Below are 16,887 nucleotides of genomic sequence, written 5' to 3' on the forward strand. Positions count from 1 at the left end.
AAGTGCCTAGGAAGGCATCTAACAAAATACGTTTATAACATCTACAGGAAAATTTACAGGACTTGACTGTGAGCTCTTAAAGAAAGTCTCACCTAGAGAAATATACCATACTCATGGATACGAAAGTGTAACATTGCTTAGACATCACTTCTCCTCCCCATGTGTTGATTCAATATTATTCCATTTTACACTGGAAAGACTAGCCCACAGTGTTTTAAGGCATCACAAGACAATATAACACAGGTAGTGCCCACCCCCAGCACCATGGGGAGGGCTACCCGGAGGCTCAAGGGGAGCTTAAAACACTGCATGGTGTCACCAGGCAAGAGCCCCCAATTGCTGGAGTATGTGAGCAAACCTGTCACAAGGGTGAGAATGTGTGAAAGGGTGACATTGCAGGGACTTGGGCCAGGGCAGGTCCCCGGAGGGCTGCCCTAGAGTGAAGCCAGGGGATTGTAAAGGAAACTTGTTAAATGATATGGAAGAATAAGAAGTCAAAAATAGCCAAGATACCTTTGCAGATGAAGAGTAGAGAGGAAGGACTTGCCCCACCTTATGTTGGCACCTAGTGTGAAGCTATAGTAATTCAGGCAGTATGGTATTTGTGACAGGAGAAACAAACCCACCTGAGAGATGGAGAGTCCAGAAACAGAACCTCACACTTAGGGACGTGATATTTAGTACATGAAAAAAATCATGTCAAAACAGCTGAGGACAAAAGGAACTGTTAAATAGGTAAAATTGTGAAAAAAATGATTAGCCATCTGGAAAAAGAAGAAATTGTACCTTCTCCTCACACCATGTTGGAAAACCAAGTCCAAATGGATTAAAGACTTAAATGTTAAAAACAGAACTTTAAACTTCTTAGTAGAAGATACACCTAAATATCATTTATAACTTGGGGTGGGAATAAATTTCCTTTAACAAACATCTGTGACTATAAAGAAAAAGATAAACACATTTGACCATATTAAAATTAAGAACTTTATTTTTTTTAATGTTTATTTTTCTTTTTGGTGGGGGGAGGGGCAGAGAGAGAGAAAGAGACAGAGGATCCCAAGCAGGCTCCGTGCTGACAGCAGTGAGCCCGATGCAGACCCACAAACTGTGAGATCATGACCTGAGCCAAAGTCAGACACTCCACCAACTGAGCCACCCAGGTGTCCTAAGAATTTTATACTTATCAAAAAATAACTTTGAAAGTAAAAAGACATAACTGACAAAAAATTAGTGCCACAAAGGTATTGAACTACATTATCAACAAGAGCATAAGGAACCCAATGGAAAATCGGCAAGAGACAGAAAGAGGCATTTCACAGTAAATAAATGGGGCCAATATGTTTATATTAAGAGAAGATGCTGTAGAATGAATGTGTTCCTCCAAAATTTGTATGTTGAAACCTAAGGCCCTGTGTGACGGTATTTGGAGGTGGGCCTTTGGGAGGTGATTAGGTCATGAGGGTGGAGCCTTCATGGATGGGATTAGTGCCCTGATAATAAGAAATGAGGGAGAGATGACCTGTCTCCACCACGCGAGGATACATGCAACATGAAGCCAGCCTTCTGCAAACTATGAAAAAGGCCCTCACCAGGAGCCAGATCCCCCAGCACTGTCATCTTGGACTTCCTGGCCTCCAAAGCTGTTTTAAGCTCCCCTGCCTATGGTATTTGTTAGGACAGCCAGTGCAAACAAAGACAGATCAACATCTTCGGTGATGGGGGAAATGCAAAGGAGACCATCATGAGAGACAATGTTGTACCTATTTGACTGACAAACAGTTTAATAACGCCAAGTGTTGGAGAGGATGTGGACCCACAGATGCTCTTATACGTTGCTGGAGAGGCAACCGCTTTAGAAAACAGCTTGTAGTCGTCTCCTACCATGGACTAATCATAGTAATTCTACTCGTAGGTGCATCTCTCCAGGAGAAAAGTCCTGCACGTGTACAAAAGGAGACACAGGTGAGAATGTTTGTTAGTAGCAGCACTGTTCAGACCCCAGAAACTGCCCGTATACTCGTCAGCCCGAGAGTAGATACCTGGCGTGTACTTGCAGTCAGTGGAACACAGGACATGCGTGAGATACAACATGTTGAGATACAACAGCGTGGCAGAATCTCAGCAATTGAATACCAGCTTCAAAAACTAAGTCACAAAACACCACACCCTCTGAAAGCTAAAAACAATGAAAGGAAAACATTTGATTTTAGGAATATAATGTAGGAAAGCAAAGAAATGAATGGAGAATTAAGAAGATCATTACCTTGGGTGAAGGAGGTGAGGATATGGGGGAGTCATATATTATTGCTAAGTTCTTAGTTTGCGTTTTAGATGGTGGGCTCATGTCATTTAAAATACTGCTTCAATAATTATACTATGTACAGGCCTAAGGATGAGCACATATGAACCAAGGACCATGACAGACCCGTTCTACACATTCAGGTCCGCTTGTGCAAATATATATATGCTTTGGTCTAGCGATTCTCCATCCGGGCACCCACCCTAAGGAAAAGAATCATGTGTGTGCCGAGCGGTGTCTGAAGCTATTCAGGACCAGATTCTTTCTAATAGCAGAAAATTGGAAATAACATTAATGTCCAACAATCGGGGACCGGCTTAATCATAAGGTGCCATCAAGCTATGGGATACTAAAGAAATTTTGAGAAGTGAGGTGAGATGTTGTGCATAATTCATTGTTGGGGAAAAAAAAAAACCTAAAATGCTCTACAGCAGAAAAACTACAATTCTGATAGCATGGTGAGATTACAGGCAACTTTTTAGGTAATTCTGTAATTGTAAGATTCTAAAACGTAAGAGAATGAAAGAAATGGTGTCACAGCTGGGGCATGGAGAGGCCTCTTGTGTGGATACTGAAAGGGCTATTGCCTCATACAGGCAAAAGGAACACTTTAATTTATCATTTTTTTTCAGTTTATTTGTTTATTTTGAGAGAGAAAGCATGATTGAGGGAGGGGCAGAAAGAGAGAGGGAGAGAGAGAATCCCAAGCAGGCTCCATGCTGTCAGCCGGGAGCCTGACATGGGGCTCAAACCCACAAAACCATGAGATCATGACCTAAGCCAAAACCAAGAGTCAGAGACTCAACCTACCGAGCCACGCAGGTGCTCCTTTAATTTATCATTTTAATTGTTTATATTTTATATATTAAAATTTAAAAGCTATGTTTATTATAGACACTTGGGAAAGAGAGAAAAGTATAAATAAATGCCCCATTATCCCTCTGACATTGACGTTCTTCCTTCTGGTGTTTTTTGTCATTACTGTAAGTTAATTTTATGTATCACCTCGCTAGGCCACAGTACCCAGTTGTTGATGTTGTTTTGAAGGTATTTTTTTAGAAGTGATTAACATTTAAATCAGTAGGTTTTGAGAAAAGCAGATTACCCTCTGTAATGTGGGTGGACCTCATCCAATCAGTTGAAGGCCTTAAGAGAAAATACTGAGGTCCCCCAAGGAGAAGGGAATTCTGCCTCCAGATGGCCCTCATATTCAAGATGCAACATCAGGGCACCTGGATGGCTCAGTTGGTTAAGCGTCCAACTGTGGCTTAGATCATGATCTCATGGCCCGTGGGTTCGAGCCCCGCATCAGGCTCTGTGCTGACAGCTCAGAGCCTGGAGCGTGCTAAAAATTCTGTCTCCCTTTCTCTCAGCCCCTCCCCCACTTGCGCTCTGCCTCTATCTCAAAAGTAAACAAACATTTTTTAAAAAGTTAAAAAATTTTTTAAAAAACAGATGTTTTTAAAAAACAACTCTTCCCTGGGTCTCCAGATTTTGGGCTTGCCAACCCCAACAACTGCATGAGCCATTTCCTTAAAATAAAACTCTCTCATTCTCTACAGCTATTACACTCCATGTATGAGTGAGTGAGTGTGTGTGTGGGGGGGGGGGTTCTATTTCTCTGGAGAATGTTGACTAATATAATAACTTATATTTGCAGTTAGGTCCTTTTTACAAAATAGGGCTTTCATATAACATTGGTGTACATCATGAGCATTACCCACTGCTCTTTTAAAAGTCTCTAAAAACCATTTTAAAAGCGACATATCATATTTTTATAATTCATTCTTAACCAGTCTTCCTGATTATCAGACACTTGGATTTTCCCCATATTATACTTTTATATGTAATGTTACAACTAATAGTCTGGAGACATAATCTTTTTATTTTTATTTATTTGGCAGGGCGGGGGGGAGCATGAGTAGGGGAGGGGCAGAGAGAGAGGGAGAGAAAGAATCCCAAGCAGCCTCCACACTGTCAAGTGCAGAGCCCGACAATGGGGCTTGAACTCATGAACCATGAGATCATGACCTGAGCCCAAACCAAGAGTTAGAAACTTAACTGACTGAGCCGCCCAGGCTGGGATCTAATCTTCACATTTCTGATTAACTTGTCTGTGAGAGACATAGTGAAGAGACTGGATTAGCAGGCATGGACCATGCTTCTAGAACTGGTTGGACCCCCTTGAGCAGGGGTTCCACCTCTTTGGCCACAGCAGGGTGGATGACTGTTATTTTCAGGAGCCTTTTCAGCCACTCATCCTCAGACTCCTGGGTCCACTGGTCTCACCCCTGTGGAGCAGGTGCACTTTGCCCCTGCTCCAGCACCCCTCGGCCCTGCTCTCCCTCTGGACCAAGTCCTGCTGGAGGCCCACCTCTGGAGTTTCCCCGTCCTGCGTCCTCCCTCGGGCCGCCATGGGTTACCGTCCCCTCTCGTGGACACACGTGAAGAGCTACAGCTTTGTTTCTGGTCGGCATCCCTCTGTGCCTTTGTAGAGCAGTGCCAGCACATGAGCAGCGCGTGAATGGAAGTCCCGGCTGGTCACAACACATGAGGGAGGTCCAAGGAGGAGAGGTCAGAGCAGGGCAAGAGCTGTGGGTGCCCTGATGGGTGCTCCACAGTGGGGTGCATTTCCTGAGTGCCTCACGTGGCCTGTTGTTTGCCAGGACCTCGGGTGTCACCGAGCACCGCACTTCTCCCCTGGCTCCTGCTTCTCCTTCACTTTATGGCCATCCTTATCCTGCGCCCAAGCCAGCCGTGAGGACAAAGTGCTCTGGCACCCTCCCCACAGGAGAGTGCCCCAATTCTGACCACAAAATATATATTAAATTTGTTCCCTCCATCTCCACTGTTGCAACGTCCACACCACCTGAGTGATTGTGACCACCTTCTCCTGGTCTCCCTGCTCCCACACCCAGCCTCCCACAATCACTTCTGAAGGGAATGGATCCAGGGATTTTCTTTAAATGTGAGTCAGATCCAGTCACTGTCCTTGTTCAGAACCCTCAGAACTTTCCCACTGCCCCAAAAAAACACCAGGCAAGGCCCAGGTGACTCTCCAAACACACCTGTGCCTCCTCTCCGTCCTGCACCCTAGACCCCAACAACGTATGCCTGCCTCGGGGCCTTGGCACTGGCTGCTCCTTCCTCCCAGCTCCACCCCATGGCTCCCTCCTGCTCATCCTTCAGATCTTGAAGCTGCCGCCCACTCCCGTGGCCTTTCCTGGCCTCCGGCTCCACCCAGTTACTCTCCAGGCCCATTTTACATTGATGTGCTTGTCTTTCTCACTAGACTCAAAGTTCCATGAAGGCGGTGCCCAGACCCATCTTGTTTACTATTCTGTCCCCAGTATCCATCACATATGGGAGCTCCAGAAAGACTTTGACTAAACAAACAAACTATCAGGGACCCAAGTCTGGAGAAGCAGCATCCTCTTCAGGTCAAGGAAGCCACACAAGCAGGTGCTAACCTCTCACAAAATGTTCAGACTTTGGCCTGTGGGAGCCTTGACAGGGGAAGGGAAGAACTTCAGGGCACTCAGGTTCTGCCCAGCAACCGGAAGGAGATGGTCAACGCCAAATGCATGTTCTGGTTTAAAAAGATGGACGGCCCACAGCTCCCTCCAAAATCTCTCTTGCTTCCCCTAGGTGTGCCTCTTTGTCCTTCCCAGGACCTGATGGAGCTGAAGATGGCAGGTGTCCCCCACGTGGGGTGTCCCTGGGTCCTAGGCAGGCAGGGGAGGGAACTGCCCGGCTCCAGTCTTTCTCAGGTGATCAGTGAGCAGCAGGAGGAGTTTAGACCAACCTGGAAGAAGGGGGTGTGTGTGGGGCTGTGGTCCAGCAAAGGTGCACAGGTAGAAATGCTGAGCCTCTCCTTCTATGGAATCCTGCATTCTAACCAGGCAACCTGTAGTACCCGCTCCTGTCCAACCTCAAGGGCTAAGGGAAGGTGTTCAGACTGAACACTGGGGCCTCGGGAAAGCTTTTCCTGCTCTGAGCCTCTGAGCCTTCATCACTTGAAGGCCCTGTGGATCCCTGGCCGCCAGTCCACAAGGAGGGAGAGGGCAAGGTCTTACTCGATCAAGGAAACAGGGCCAAAGCAAGTCTTCAAAGGGCAAAGGAAAGTCATGCCTGCCCCGCCCAGAAAAAGTTGACGCTCCCCATCTTCCATGTAAACACTACACACAGTCTCCTGCACACGCAGCCACACAGCTTTCCACGTGTGCAATCCTGATTTTTGAAATGAGGAAATGGCTCAGAAGTATGACAACTTGCCCCAAGGTTCCACCAACTAGGGAGGGGCACAGCTGGGAGGTGATATTGGGCGCTCCCCCCCCTCCCCCGCCCCCTGACCCTGCCCTTCACATCACGGCAGGTAGGACCAGAGTTCTAAAGAAAAAGCCTTTTACGTTCAGCTAAGGGGCTGGTCCACGGTTCCAAAAAGTGAAAGTCTCCTAAACGGTTCTCTAGCATTCTCTCTGACACCACGAAAGCCACAGAAAGATAAAGACATTCCCCATGGGCATGGAAATGAAGTTCCCCCCAAAGAACATAAGCCAGATAACCTTTTCTAAGGCAGCTGTCAGTCACCACCTCAGTCCCTTGTTCCTGGGACTTTCTCTGAGTAGTTTACACAATACTGATTCTTTAAAATTTAGAAGCCGTAGAGGGAACCTTTTTTCTTGAGGAATTCTTGACATGCTCGCACTGCAAGCTTGTGGCCTTCGTCCCCTCAGTGCTGGGACCCCGGGCTCCCTCCTCACCCCCCACACGTACACATTACACACACTTGTTTATATGGAGCTATAGCACTCTCTTGATTGCACAGCAGTGCGGCCTGCTGATGAGGTCTGCTGTTGACATTTCAGCATTAGCTGGCTTTTGTCAATTGTGGCAGCCTAAGAAATTCTATCTTAAGGGCTGCTCTTTATTAAATTTGCAAGATACAAAACTGTGACTGACAAATAGTCTCCTTTCCCTTTGCAAATGCATAAATACTGGTCAGCAACTCTAAAGTAATTAAAATGTCCTAAATTTAAACAAAAATGCGATTGCCAAAGAGTTTTACAAAGACTGGGGTATCCTATCTTTGGCTCAACAAAACATTTTCTTACTATTTTTAACATTTATCAGCACACAGAATTTTGGGGGATCCCAGTGTCGGGGAGAAGGCAGAGGAAAGAACAGTTACGTGAGCCTCCTTGTTCTGTTTTACCAAACTTTGTCACAGAATCCTCTATGCAACTCTTTTATGTGTGATTGGTGACATAATTCCCGTTTTTTTTTTTTTAGCCAGCCATTATATATGATAAATAAAACAATGCTCTGAAAACACTGAGATCTCTCATCAATGTCACTGTGAAAAGGGCCCAGATAAATGAGTCCTGGAATCAAAGGCAGATGACACGGCTGACCATGTATCATCTCCTATGTATTGAACGTAGTCTTTGTAAAGATAGAGCGGTAATAAAAAGTGGTATTGTGTGCTCTGAAAGGCTGTGTGGGTCTGTGCATGACTAATCTGTCTTTCTGCATTATTTTATTCAATCTTCTCTGACTTTATGCCTTTGACATTTTTGCTACACTCAGTAAATTTGAGTGAATAGGCAATTTTAAAGAATTTTTATAGGGCTTCAGAGAAGTCATATGCAGACTGTATCTTTGTTCAAATTTAACAGTTTAAATATTTCCTTTGTCTAGGGTGCAGAGTAATCTTTAGACAAAAAAAAAAAAGAAAAGAAAAAAAAGAATGATTTAACCTTAAGATTTTAACAATGTTTCCTGAAGCAATTCAATTATTAAAAACAAAACAAACAAAAAACAAAAACAAAACCCAGAATAACAAGCTTATAATCAAGGAGGTGCTGATTTCTTCTATTTTATCATTATTATAAACACGAGACTGGCCTCTTTCTAAAGATTAAGGCATTCCTTCTTTCTCCAGAATCCAGAGATGCAGAAGATGTAATTTTCAAAAAGGCGTGATTTTAAATCTAGAGTTCAGAACAGACTCGGAGATCACCCCCTTTTGCTGACTTCTTACTGCAAGGGTAGTTGTGTCTAAGTAAATAATGACTTCAGCACATGTCTTTAATTTACTGTGTAGCATGTTATCAGTTCATTATCTAATCTATAACATTAGCGAAGCACTTGAGTTTAGATAATTTACACTACAGAATATGCAATATGAAATAAAGAATGATTTCCTTTGCTAAATTGGGCAGAAGTCCTCGCCTGAAGTATATCAGATCACTACATTTCAGGAAATTCACTCCCTTCCTTTTGGCTGTTAAACTACTCAGAGGAAAACTGGGATTCCTTGATAAAACTGTTTGGGCTAGCAGGTGCTAGCCTCATAGTTTTGGCCTATAAATACTTTCAAGAAGATTAAACTATTTAAAGTAAACCTAAACTTCAGATGAACCCATCCTGATAGATTTGTATGGCCAATTACATTTTACAATATCTGTAAGATCAAAACCATAGTCTACATATTATGTTTTTATGAATCGCCCCATAAGCCTACATCCAACAGGGTGACTGGAAACTTATGTGTAGTACATTTGAAGTGCTCTCAAGAAACTGGACCTCAGGATTTCCTTTTGCGGGAAGTGGACAATTCAGGCAACTGATGACCCGCATGCTCTCATGGTCCCGTGCCATTGAGCCGTAGGGCCCATATCCTGGAGCAGCAGGGCAGAGCTGGGTCAGTGGAAGGCGGTTTTCCCCAGACACAGGGAAGGCTAAGGGCATAGGGCTTTTTGCTCCGACGTCTTGCAGGACTGAGCCAGCCCCTGCCCGCGCTCACTGCTTCCATACCTGACTGGAGCTTCGCTATCCCACACGGCAGGGCAGGCGGTGTTTAGATTTCTCGAAGGGGAAGCAGGACGTGCCATGCCAGTTACCAGAGGCGGAATCATGGATGATAGCAGGGGAAGGCCGTAATGGGGCCTGAGAATGTTCCTTCACGTTCTCTTTCTCAGAAAGAAGGAGACTGCACAAAGTATAAGAGGCTCCAGAAACACAGAAGCCTGGTCAAGGTCCACATACAACTAAATAATCAGTCACAAGCACCTCTGGTGTCCCCTCTTCCTCCCCCCCGCCAAATCACACACCCTCCACCACGCACACTGAGTAGAAGACAGTTTACATCTCACCTAGGATGCACGGTAATAAATACACAGGTCTGATGCAGGGTCCCGAACACTTTTGTAATCATCTAGCAGGGAATGAGATCTGGATGTATCATGTCTGGGTTTGTGACTTCTGCCTTGTAAATGGATAAACACTTCACATCTCCGTGTAAGACTGAGACAGGAACCCCCTTATCCTTTTTCAGAGCAGACACAAATACTACATTTTATCACCTGCAAAGCACTTGATGTAAGTTCATTAAAATGAAGGATTTTGGAGAGCCCCAAAATGTAGGATATGATTCATGCATAGATCCCTGATAAGAGATGTGGCTTCTATTATTTTCCTACCACATAAAGAACTAATCCTGCTCCTGCAGGAAGAATGTGTTACCTTCCTCTTTATGAACCATCTTCATAACACTGAAGAAACAACAAACACACCCATGATTAGCTATGACAGCTTCCCATTGATTTATTTGACTCAAGTCCTAAGCAGAGGTCTGGTTTCAGGTCTGTCTCTGCACATTTTTATTAAATAATAAAACTTAAAACGGAAATGACCCACTATTTCCAAAATAGAGAATAAAATGTTCTACAACTTACAGAGATCCTAGCAATGTTATCAAGCAGAATGTGGAATCTGCCTTTCTAGAACCCTGTCTTTAAAAGTATAACGGTGGAGAAGGCCCCCTCGCCGGTGTGCTTTCCAGCCCAGCCTGAGCTCTCTATGCTCTCTATGCTTGAGAGCACCTTATGATGCTGTAACTAACCTCAAACCTGCAGCAGCAGGGGGCCAACAAACCTCCGAATACAGCAATGTCATGCTTTACGGGCACTCTCTCAGCAACAGCATGAATGAGGGGGGAAATTGGTTGCCTAGGAAACCCTCTAGTCCTGGTAATTATTACTGTAACTGACTGCACACCCCACCTATAACAGAAATGAATAATAATTTATAACCGCTGACTGGCAGCTTTCTGTCGGTGCCTCTGCTCACCACTGCTACCTACTGGCTGCAAAATTACTCACATGCGAACAGTGGGGTTTGCCACAGAGCAAACCACCGCTAGAAAGAACCTTCCTCCCATCTTCCTCCACCAGTTTCTGAATATAGTTCAAGCAAATTGCTGCTCGATCAATAGAGCAAAAATGAAAAGTGCTTTGTGTTCGTGTATACAATGGGGGTTGAACAATCTAATGGAAGCTGGTCATCTCAATTAAAAGCAATTTCATATTGTGACATGAACTAGACCAAAAAAAAGGTACTTAATAAGGTTAACAGAAGCTAAATAAAAGCGTATATCTTAATGACCCCACATATATGACTCAACGCTATTTAATACGATAGAATTTGATACTAAGCAAAACTGCTATAAATAAAATCCTATCTGGTAGTTTTGATCAATTAAACTACATAATTAACAAAGATGGTCCATTTATCTTAGGTTGTCTAATTTGCAGTACAGTGTTAAAGCACCTCTACTGGAAGACTAGTTTGTTTAGAAATTAGAACATTCATAGTGATTTACTGGATTTGATTTAAAAGTCACAGCAGGAGTTGGCAAAATTCACATATCATGGGGTTAATGTGGGTTAGAATGTAGCTATTTGTAATACAAAAATATTGCATACCAAATACACACATCTGATTTCTTTTAACCCTGGTTCATCTTTTCGCAGAAGTCGTTACTTTCCTAAAATGAACAACAAAAACAGCTGCATTCACCACTATTAGGACACAGAAATCTGCCATTTTCAATTTCCAAAGCAAGAAAATGCTGGCATGGTAATGAGTCAAGCACTGGGTACTGAGAAGGCATCAACTGACCAATAGCTTCCTCGGCCCCAGTCTGATCCACAAAGATGGATATTTCCACTGAAAGCCAACCAGCTCTAGCCTGTAGCCGCCATGCTCCCGGGCTCTGTGGCTCCCTACTTCTGTCTGGTCAGTGCATTTCAAAGTCAAGAATTCAGAAGAAAAAGGACAAAGAACTCCAGAGGTTGCTGAAGTTTGGTGAACTATCACCAAGATGGAGGGTGTGTGAAGTGCTAATAGAGAAACACTCAGCTCACCCACGGTGCAGTACACGCTCCGTCCTCGGAACCCTCCAAGGCTTCAATGTTGCTGACAGATTCCCTGTCATGAGGGAATGCTCCCTAGTGCCTCTGATACTAGGAATTTCCCAACCCATGCCCTAATTAGCTTAATTACATTGTAACATAAAAAGTAATTTTCCAAAGATATCTTACAGTTTCAAAATCAACAGATTTATTTTTGTTTTCTTCCCTTTAATCCATTCTAGGTATGGTTCCTGAGGACTTATCTCCTTGCTTTTCAGAAATCAGCAAACTTCCAAAAAAGTTCCCTAATTCAGACATTTTGCAGCTCCAACATTGGCATGACCTCTGACAGTTACTCTTACTAAAGGACGCCTGGAGATCAAACTGGGAACATGCAACAACCATGCACAAGACACACACAAGTCTTAGTATGAGACACCAGGATGCAGAACAGAGCGGGGTCCTGCAAAAAGCCCACAGAGATCAAACGAGGCCCCACATTTTTAAACACATTTACATTTCAAGTACTTACAAACTTCACTGTTCTGAAGAAGGTCTGAGTGCTATTCCTTGTAGAAAATTAAACTTACTCTTTTAGCCTGTGTGACCACAGACAAATCTAGCCTATATATTGCTTTATATCTTAGAATTTCAAACATTTTATTTTCACTATAATTTTCACCAGATTGAACGATTCCCTCCTTGCAAACAGGATTCACCAAATCATCACTGGCATGCCACTCTTATCTTAGTCTAGCTTCCAAACCCCAAATGTATACTGGCAAAAAAATTCCAGATCCCAAGAAAACAGTCTTCAAAAATACATGTGTACTGATTAATTGACTCAGGTTCTTATAACTTGCACATAGCATAAGTAAAATCCCTGAGAAGGTTCTAATTTTATTAGTTAAGAATACCAGGATTCTTCCCATCCCGTAAATCCTATTGAGCACTATCCTACCTAGAGTACCTCCTCTGACGTGAAGCAGTTGTCAATGTCCTTATTTCAAAGAGGACATAAGGCTCTAGGTTTGGATCCTCGCTGTGCATATCTTATAGCCATCCTGGTATTCTTCTTTGACCTAGACATTGACCTGCCTTCCCAAGTAACACAGACCACTTGAAGGCAATGGATCACTTCCTTAGGGCTTAGAATGCTACTTTACATGGAGAAAATGCTCACGGATACTATAAACAATATACTGTCAGCCCTCCTGCTATAAAATCTCTAGAAATGCTGGATAAAATATGACAAACATCTCCTCAAATGTAGAGAACCTGGTCTGCAAGAACAGAAATCACCAGTGGCTTTAAAAAGTGTAGACAAAACCCAAAACCGTTAGCAACATGACAGAGCTGTTCTAGGAGCTAACCAAGAGATTTATGGTTTAAAATCTCGGGCAATCGGAGGCAAATCCTTGAGGTCAATGAAGGAGTCAGTCAGAACTGAGACAAGACCCATGAAGCACTGGAGTTGAAGGACACACTGGGAGAAATGTTCCCACTACCAGAACGCTGCCAGGAAATGGTTTCTATCTGCCTGAGCTCTAGGTGGGGCGGGCTAGGGTGGAGTCTCCCCTGGGAGTGCGTTAACCACAGGCTAGCCCTCCTGCAGGTGGGGGTTTGAGGAACCACAGGCAATGAAATTAACTGAGAAACCTAATCAATGAAGGTAACATAAAGGGGTCCTGCCAAGGACTTTTGATTCTAGCCTGAAATAAACTGGTACAGAACTTGTCCTTCTGCCATCTGCAGCCGAAAACTGTACAAAATCTAGAATATAAGGGTCTTCAGACACTAGGACAACAGGTAGTAAAGCCTGAGATCCCCAAACAAAAGGAAACAAAGAGGTGAGTCCTATAATCCCCCTGGCTTTCTCTCCAACATTTTTCTGGACCACCGCATGAGGAGGCATCCAAGCAAAAGAAGACCAGTCTTACAGGAGAGAAGCCAACCAACAAGCTAATCAAGTGATCAAGATTAACATCTTGATGTGATGTGATGAACAGAAAGACACCTCATCTCTATGATATTCTTCTAAACTCTTAACTCCAGGCTTATCATAAGAAAACGCTGGACAAACCCACATGGAGGAACATCCCATAAAATTAACCTGGCCAATACTCTTCAAAAATATTAAGGTCTAAAAAACAAGAAACTGAAAAATTGTCACAAATAGGAGACAGAAGACATGACCACTAAACACAATGTGGTATCCTGGAATGGATTCTGGAAAGAAAAGGACACTGGTGGAAAAACTCATGAAATACAAAGGAAGTCTGTAGTTAATAGTATTGTGTTGTGCCAATGTCTTCGTTTTGACAGATGCACTTTGGTAATGTAACACAGTAACATTGGGGGAAACTGAAATTGGGTGAGGGATGTATGAGAACTCTCTGAATTATCTGAAACTTTTCTGTAAACCTAGATTTACTCTAAAACTTAAAACATTCTGGCATCAAATAAAAAATTACTAAACATGAGAATAAGCATCAAACTCTGACCCATAATCAGGAGAAAAATCAGTCAGCAGAGCCACAGACATGATGAAACAATGATAAAAATGACAGAATTAGCAGACCAGGACTTTAAAACAGATACTACAAATACATTTAACGATTTAAAGGAAACTATTAGCATAATAAAGAGGGAAATGAATGACATATTAAAAAAATGGGAATTCCGGAGGTAAAAAAATATACAATATCTGAATCAAAAAATTTACTGGATGTGATCAAGACCAAGTAAGATACTGCAGAAAACAACAACAACAACAACAAAACAGTAAACTTAAAGACCTAGCAGGGTGTGTGCCTAGCATAGTTGGTAGAGCATGTGACTCTTGATCTGAGGGTTGGGAGTTCGAGTCCCACACTGGGCATGGAGCTTATTTCAAAAAATAAATAAAAGTAAATTAAACCTTAAAAGATCAATAAAACCCACCCAAAATGAAAGACTGAGGGAGGAAGGACTGAACAAAAATGAACAAATCCTCAGTGACATTATGGGACAATAAAAGCAGTATTATATAAATGTAATAGGTATTTCGAAAGGAGAGAGAGGTGGGGGCCAAACAGTATTTAAAGAATTGATGGCCAAATCTCTAAATCCACAGATCCAAGATGCTCAACAAACCCCAACAAGACGAAATACAAAGAAAATCATTCATATGCACATCATTATTAAATTGCCATAGGAAAAAAAGATAAACATCACATGCAAAGGAACAAAGATAATATAGCAACATAAAATGCCAAGACTGTGGAACAATATCTTCAAAGTGCTAAAGGAAAAAACTATCAAATAGGATTCTCTACCTAGCAAAAATATCTTTCAAAAATGAAGGCAAAATAATAACACTTTTTCAGATAAAAATAGAATGTTCTCAACTGGTCTGTCACAGTAAAAGAATTGTTAAGGGAGCCTCTGTAGGCTGGAGGAAAATAAAATCAGATGGAAACCTGATTGTAATGTACAGAAAGTAATGAAGAGTAGAAATGGTAAATTCAGGAGTAGACATTAAAACTTTTTATACATTTAAAAAAAAAAATTGGGGGTGGGGTGTGTGCCTGGATAGCTCATTGATTAAGCATCCAATTCTTATTGAGTCAGGTCATTATCTCAGGGTCATGGGATTGAGCCTTGAGGCGGGCTCTGCGCTGACAGCACGGACCCTGCTTGGGATTCTTTCTCACCTCTCTCTGCCCCTCCCCACCTTCCAGGAGCACGCTTTCTCTTAAAAAAAAAAAAAAAATTAACAGATAATTGAAAGGAACGGCAAAGTGAGGGCCTTTGTTAATACTTTCCCCAAAGAGCAAAGATAAAATTGGACAAAATTGTCAAAGACAACTATTTCAGAACTCTGAAAATTGACCAAAGGCATAAAACAATTTGAGTATATTCAAGAAACTGAACGTTGGATAATGATGATGCAGTATGTGACATTTTGGCCACCTTCCCTCACCCAGCTCCTTCAGAGCAGTTCTAGCAAGGACAGTCTGTGAAAACCAGAAGCATTTACCTGGGCTGTGACTGACTAGATCTACAGCAGTGTGGAAAATCTGAGTGCCGAGAAGCTTTGTCCAAACAAATGGGAAAGACCGACGTCACAACTGACCTGAGGTTGCAACACTCTTGGTCCAACCAAGAGACCAGCCAGACTGGTTAGAAATTTCACAGGAAGATCTAGGGACTAAGACAACCATGGGCCTTGATAAGCTCACATTTTGGAAGCCTGTGGGCATTAGGGTATGTGTACGCACATGCTCATGGGAGACCAGAGAAGGCTCTAGCTATTTTTACATCTCTGAGGCCTTGCAGGTATCATGCACACATGTAAGCACAGACACATGCACAGAGGAGACACAAGAATGCCTGAATGAAGTAAACATAAAAACTGGGGAAGACTTGTAAACTGCATGAATTCTGAATGAATTCTCCAAACCACACACAGGTGCACTGACAAATGATGGGAGCCTTACTGCTCAAGATGTTTAACCATAACCTCTGACCAATCACTGGCTGGCCATTAAGATTTACTGACCCCAAGAGTGACCCATAAGAAGCTGGGCTTAAAAATAAAAATAAAAATAAAAATAAAAATAAAAAACAAAAACTGAAGAGACATCAGAGGCCATACATTGTGGAGGAAACAAATTCTACACAATTAGTTCAGGCAAGAGGGGATCAGAATCCAGAGTTGTTAAAATGCATTATTTGAAATGTCCAGTTTAAAAAGGGAAAGTATGGCCTACACACTTGAAAAAAAAAAAAAAGCAATAAATAGAAACTCCAGTATTTTGGAGTTGCACTTAGCAGACATAAACTTCAAAGCAGTCACTATAAATATGTTCAAGAAAATAAAGGAAACCATGTTTAAAAATTTTTTTTAATGTTTTTATTTTTGAAGGAGAGAGAGAGAGAGACACAGCATGAGTGGGGGAGGAGCAGAGAGAAAGGGAGACACAGAATTCGAAGCAGGCTCCAGGCTCTGAGCTGTCAGCACAGAGCCCAATGCAGGGCTCGAACTACCGAACTGTGAGATCATGACCTGAGCCGAAGTCAGACGCTTAACCGACTGAGCCACCCAGGCGCCCCAAAGGAAACCATGTTTAAACCAAGCATGAAAACAAGGACTGACAGAAGAGAGAACACCAATAAAGAGACTGAAATTATAAAAGAGAACCAAATGGAAATCCTGAAGTTGAGAAGTCCAATAACTAAAGTGAAAAGCTCACTAGATGGACTAACAGCAGAACTGAAAATTGGCTGAAAGAAGAATGAGTGAAGTCAAAAATAAATCAATAGAAATTATATAATCTGAAAACCAGAAAAAAAAAAAGGAAAAATGAATTAAGTATGAAAGACCTGTGGCATATAACCAAAATGATC

The 16,887-nt window shown here is 42.6% G+C and overlaps 1 protein-coding gene across 1 annotated transcript in view; it reads right to left on the reverse strand.

The window, feature by feature from the left end:
- Nucleotides 1-1,765: 1,765 nt before the first annotated feature.
- URI1 (URI1 prefoldin like chaperone) overlaps nt 1,766-16,887 on the reverse strand; it is a 124,814-nt gene continuing 109,692 nt past the window's right edge. The window contains exons 11-12 of the mRNA XM_042967950.1: nt 2,040-2,176; nt 1,766-1,936 (exon numbers count right to left, since the gene is read on the reverse strand). Coding sequence (XP_042823884.1) covers nt 2,057-2,176 — 120 coding nt within the window. The 3' untranslated portion in view covers nt 1,766-1,936; nt 2,040-2,056. The remainder of the gene's footprint in view (nt 1,937-2,039; nt 2,177-16,887) is intronic.

Source organism: Panthera tigris, chromosome E2 (assembly GCF_018350195.1).
Source record: "Panthera tigris isolate Pti1 chromosome E2, P.tigris_Pti1_mat1.1, whole genome shotgun sequence".
Classification (NCBI taxonomy): Eukaryota; Metazoa; Chordata; class Mammalia; order Carnivora; family Felidae; genus Panthera; species Panthera tigris.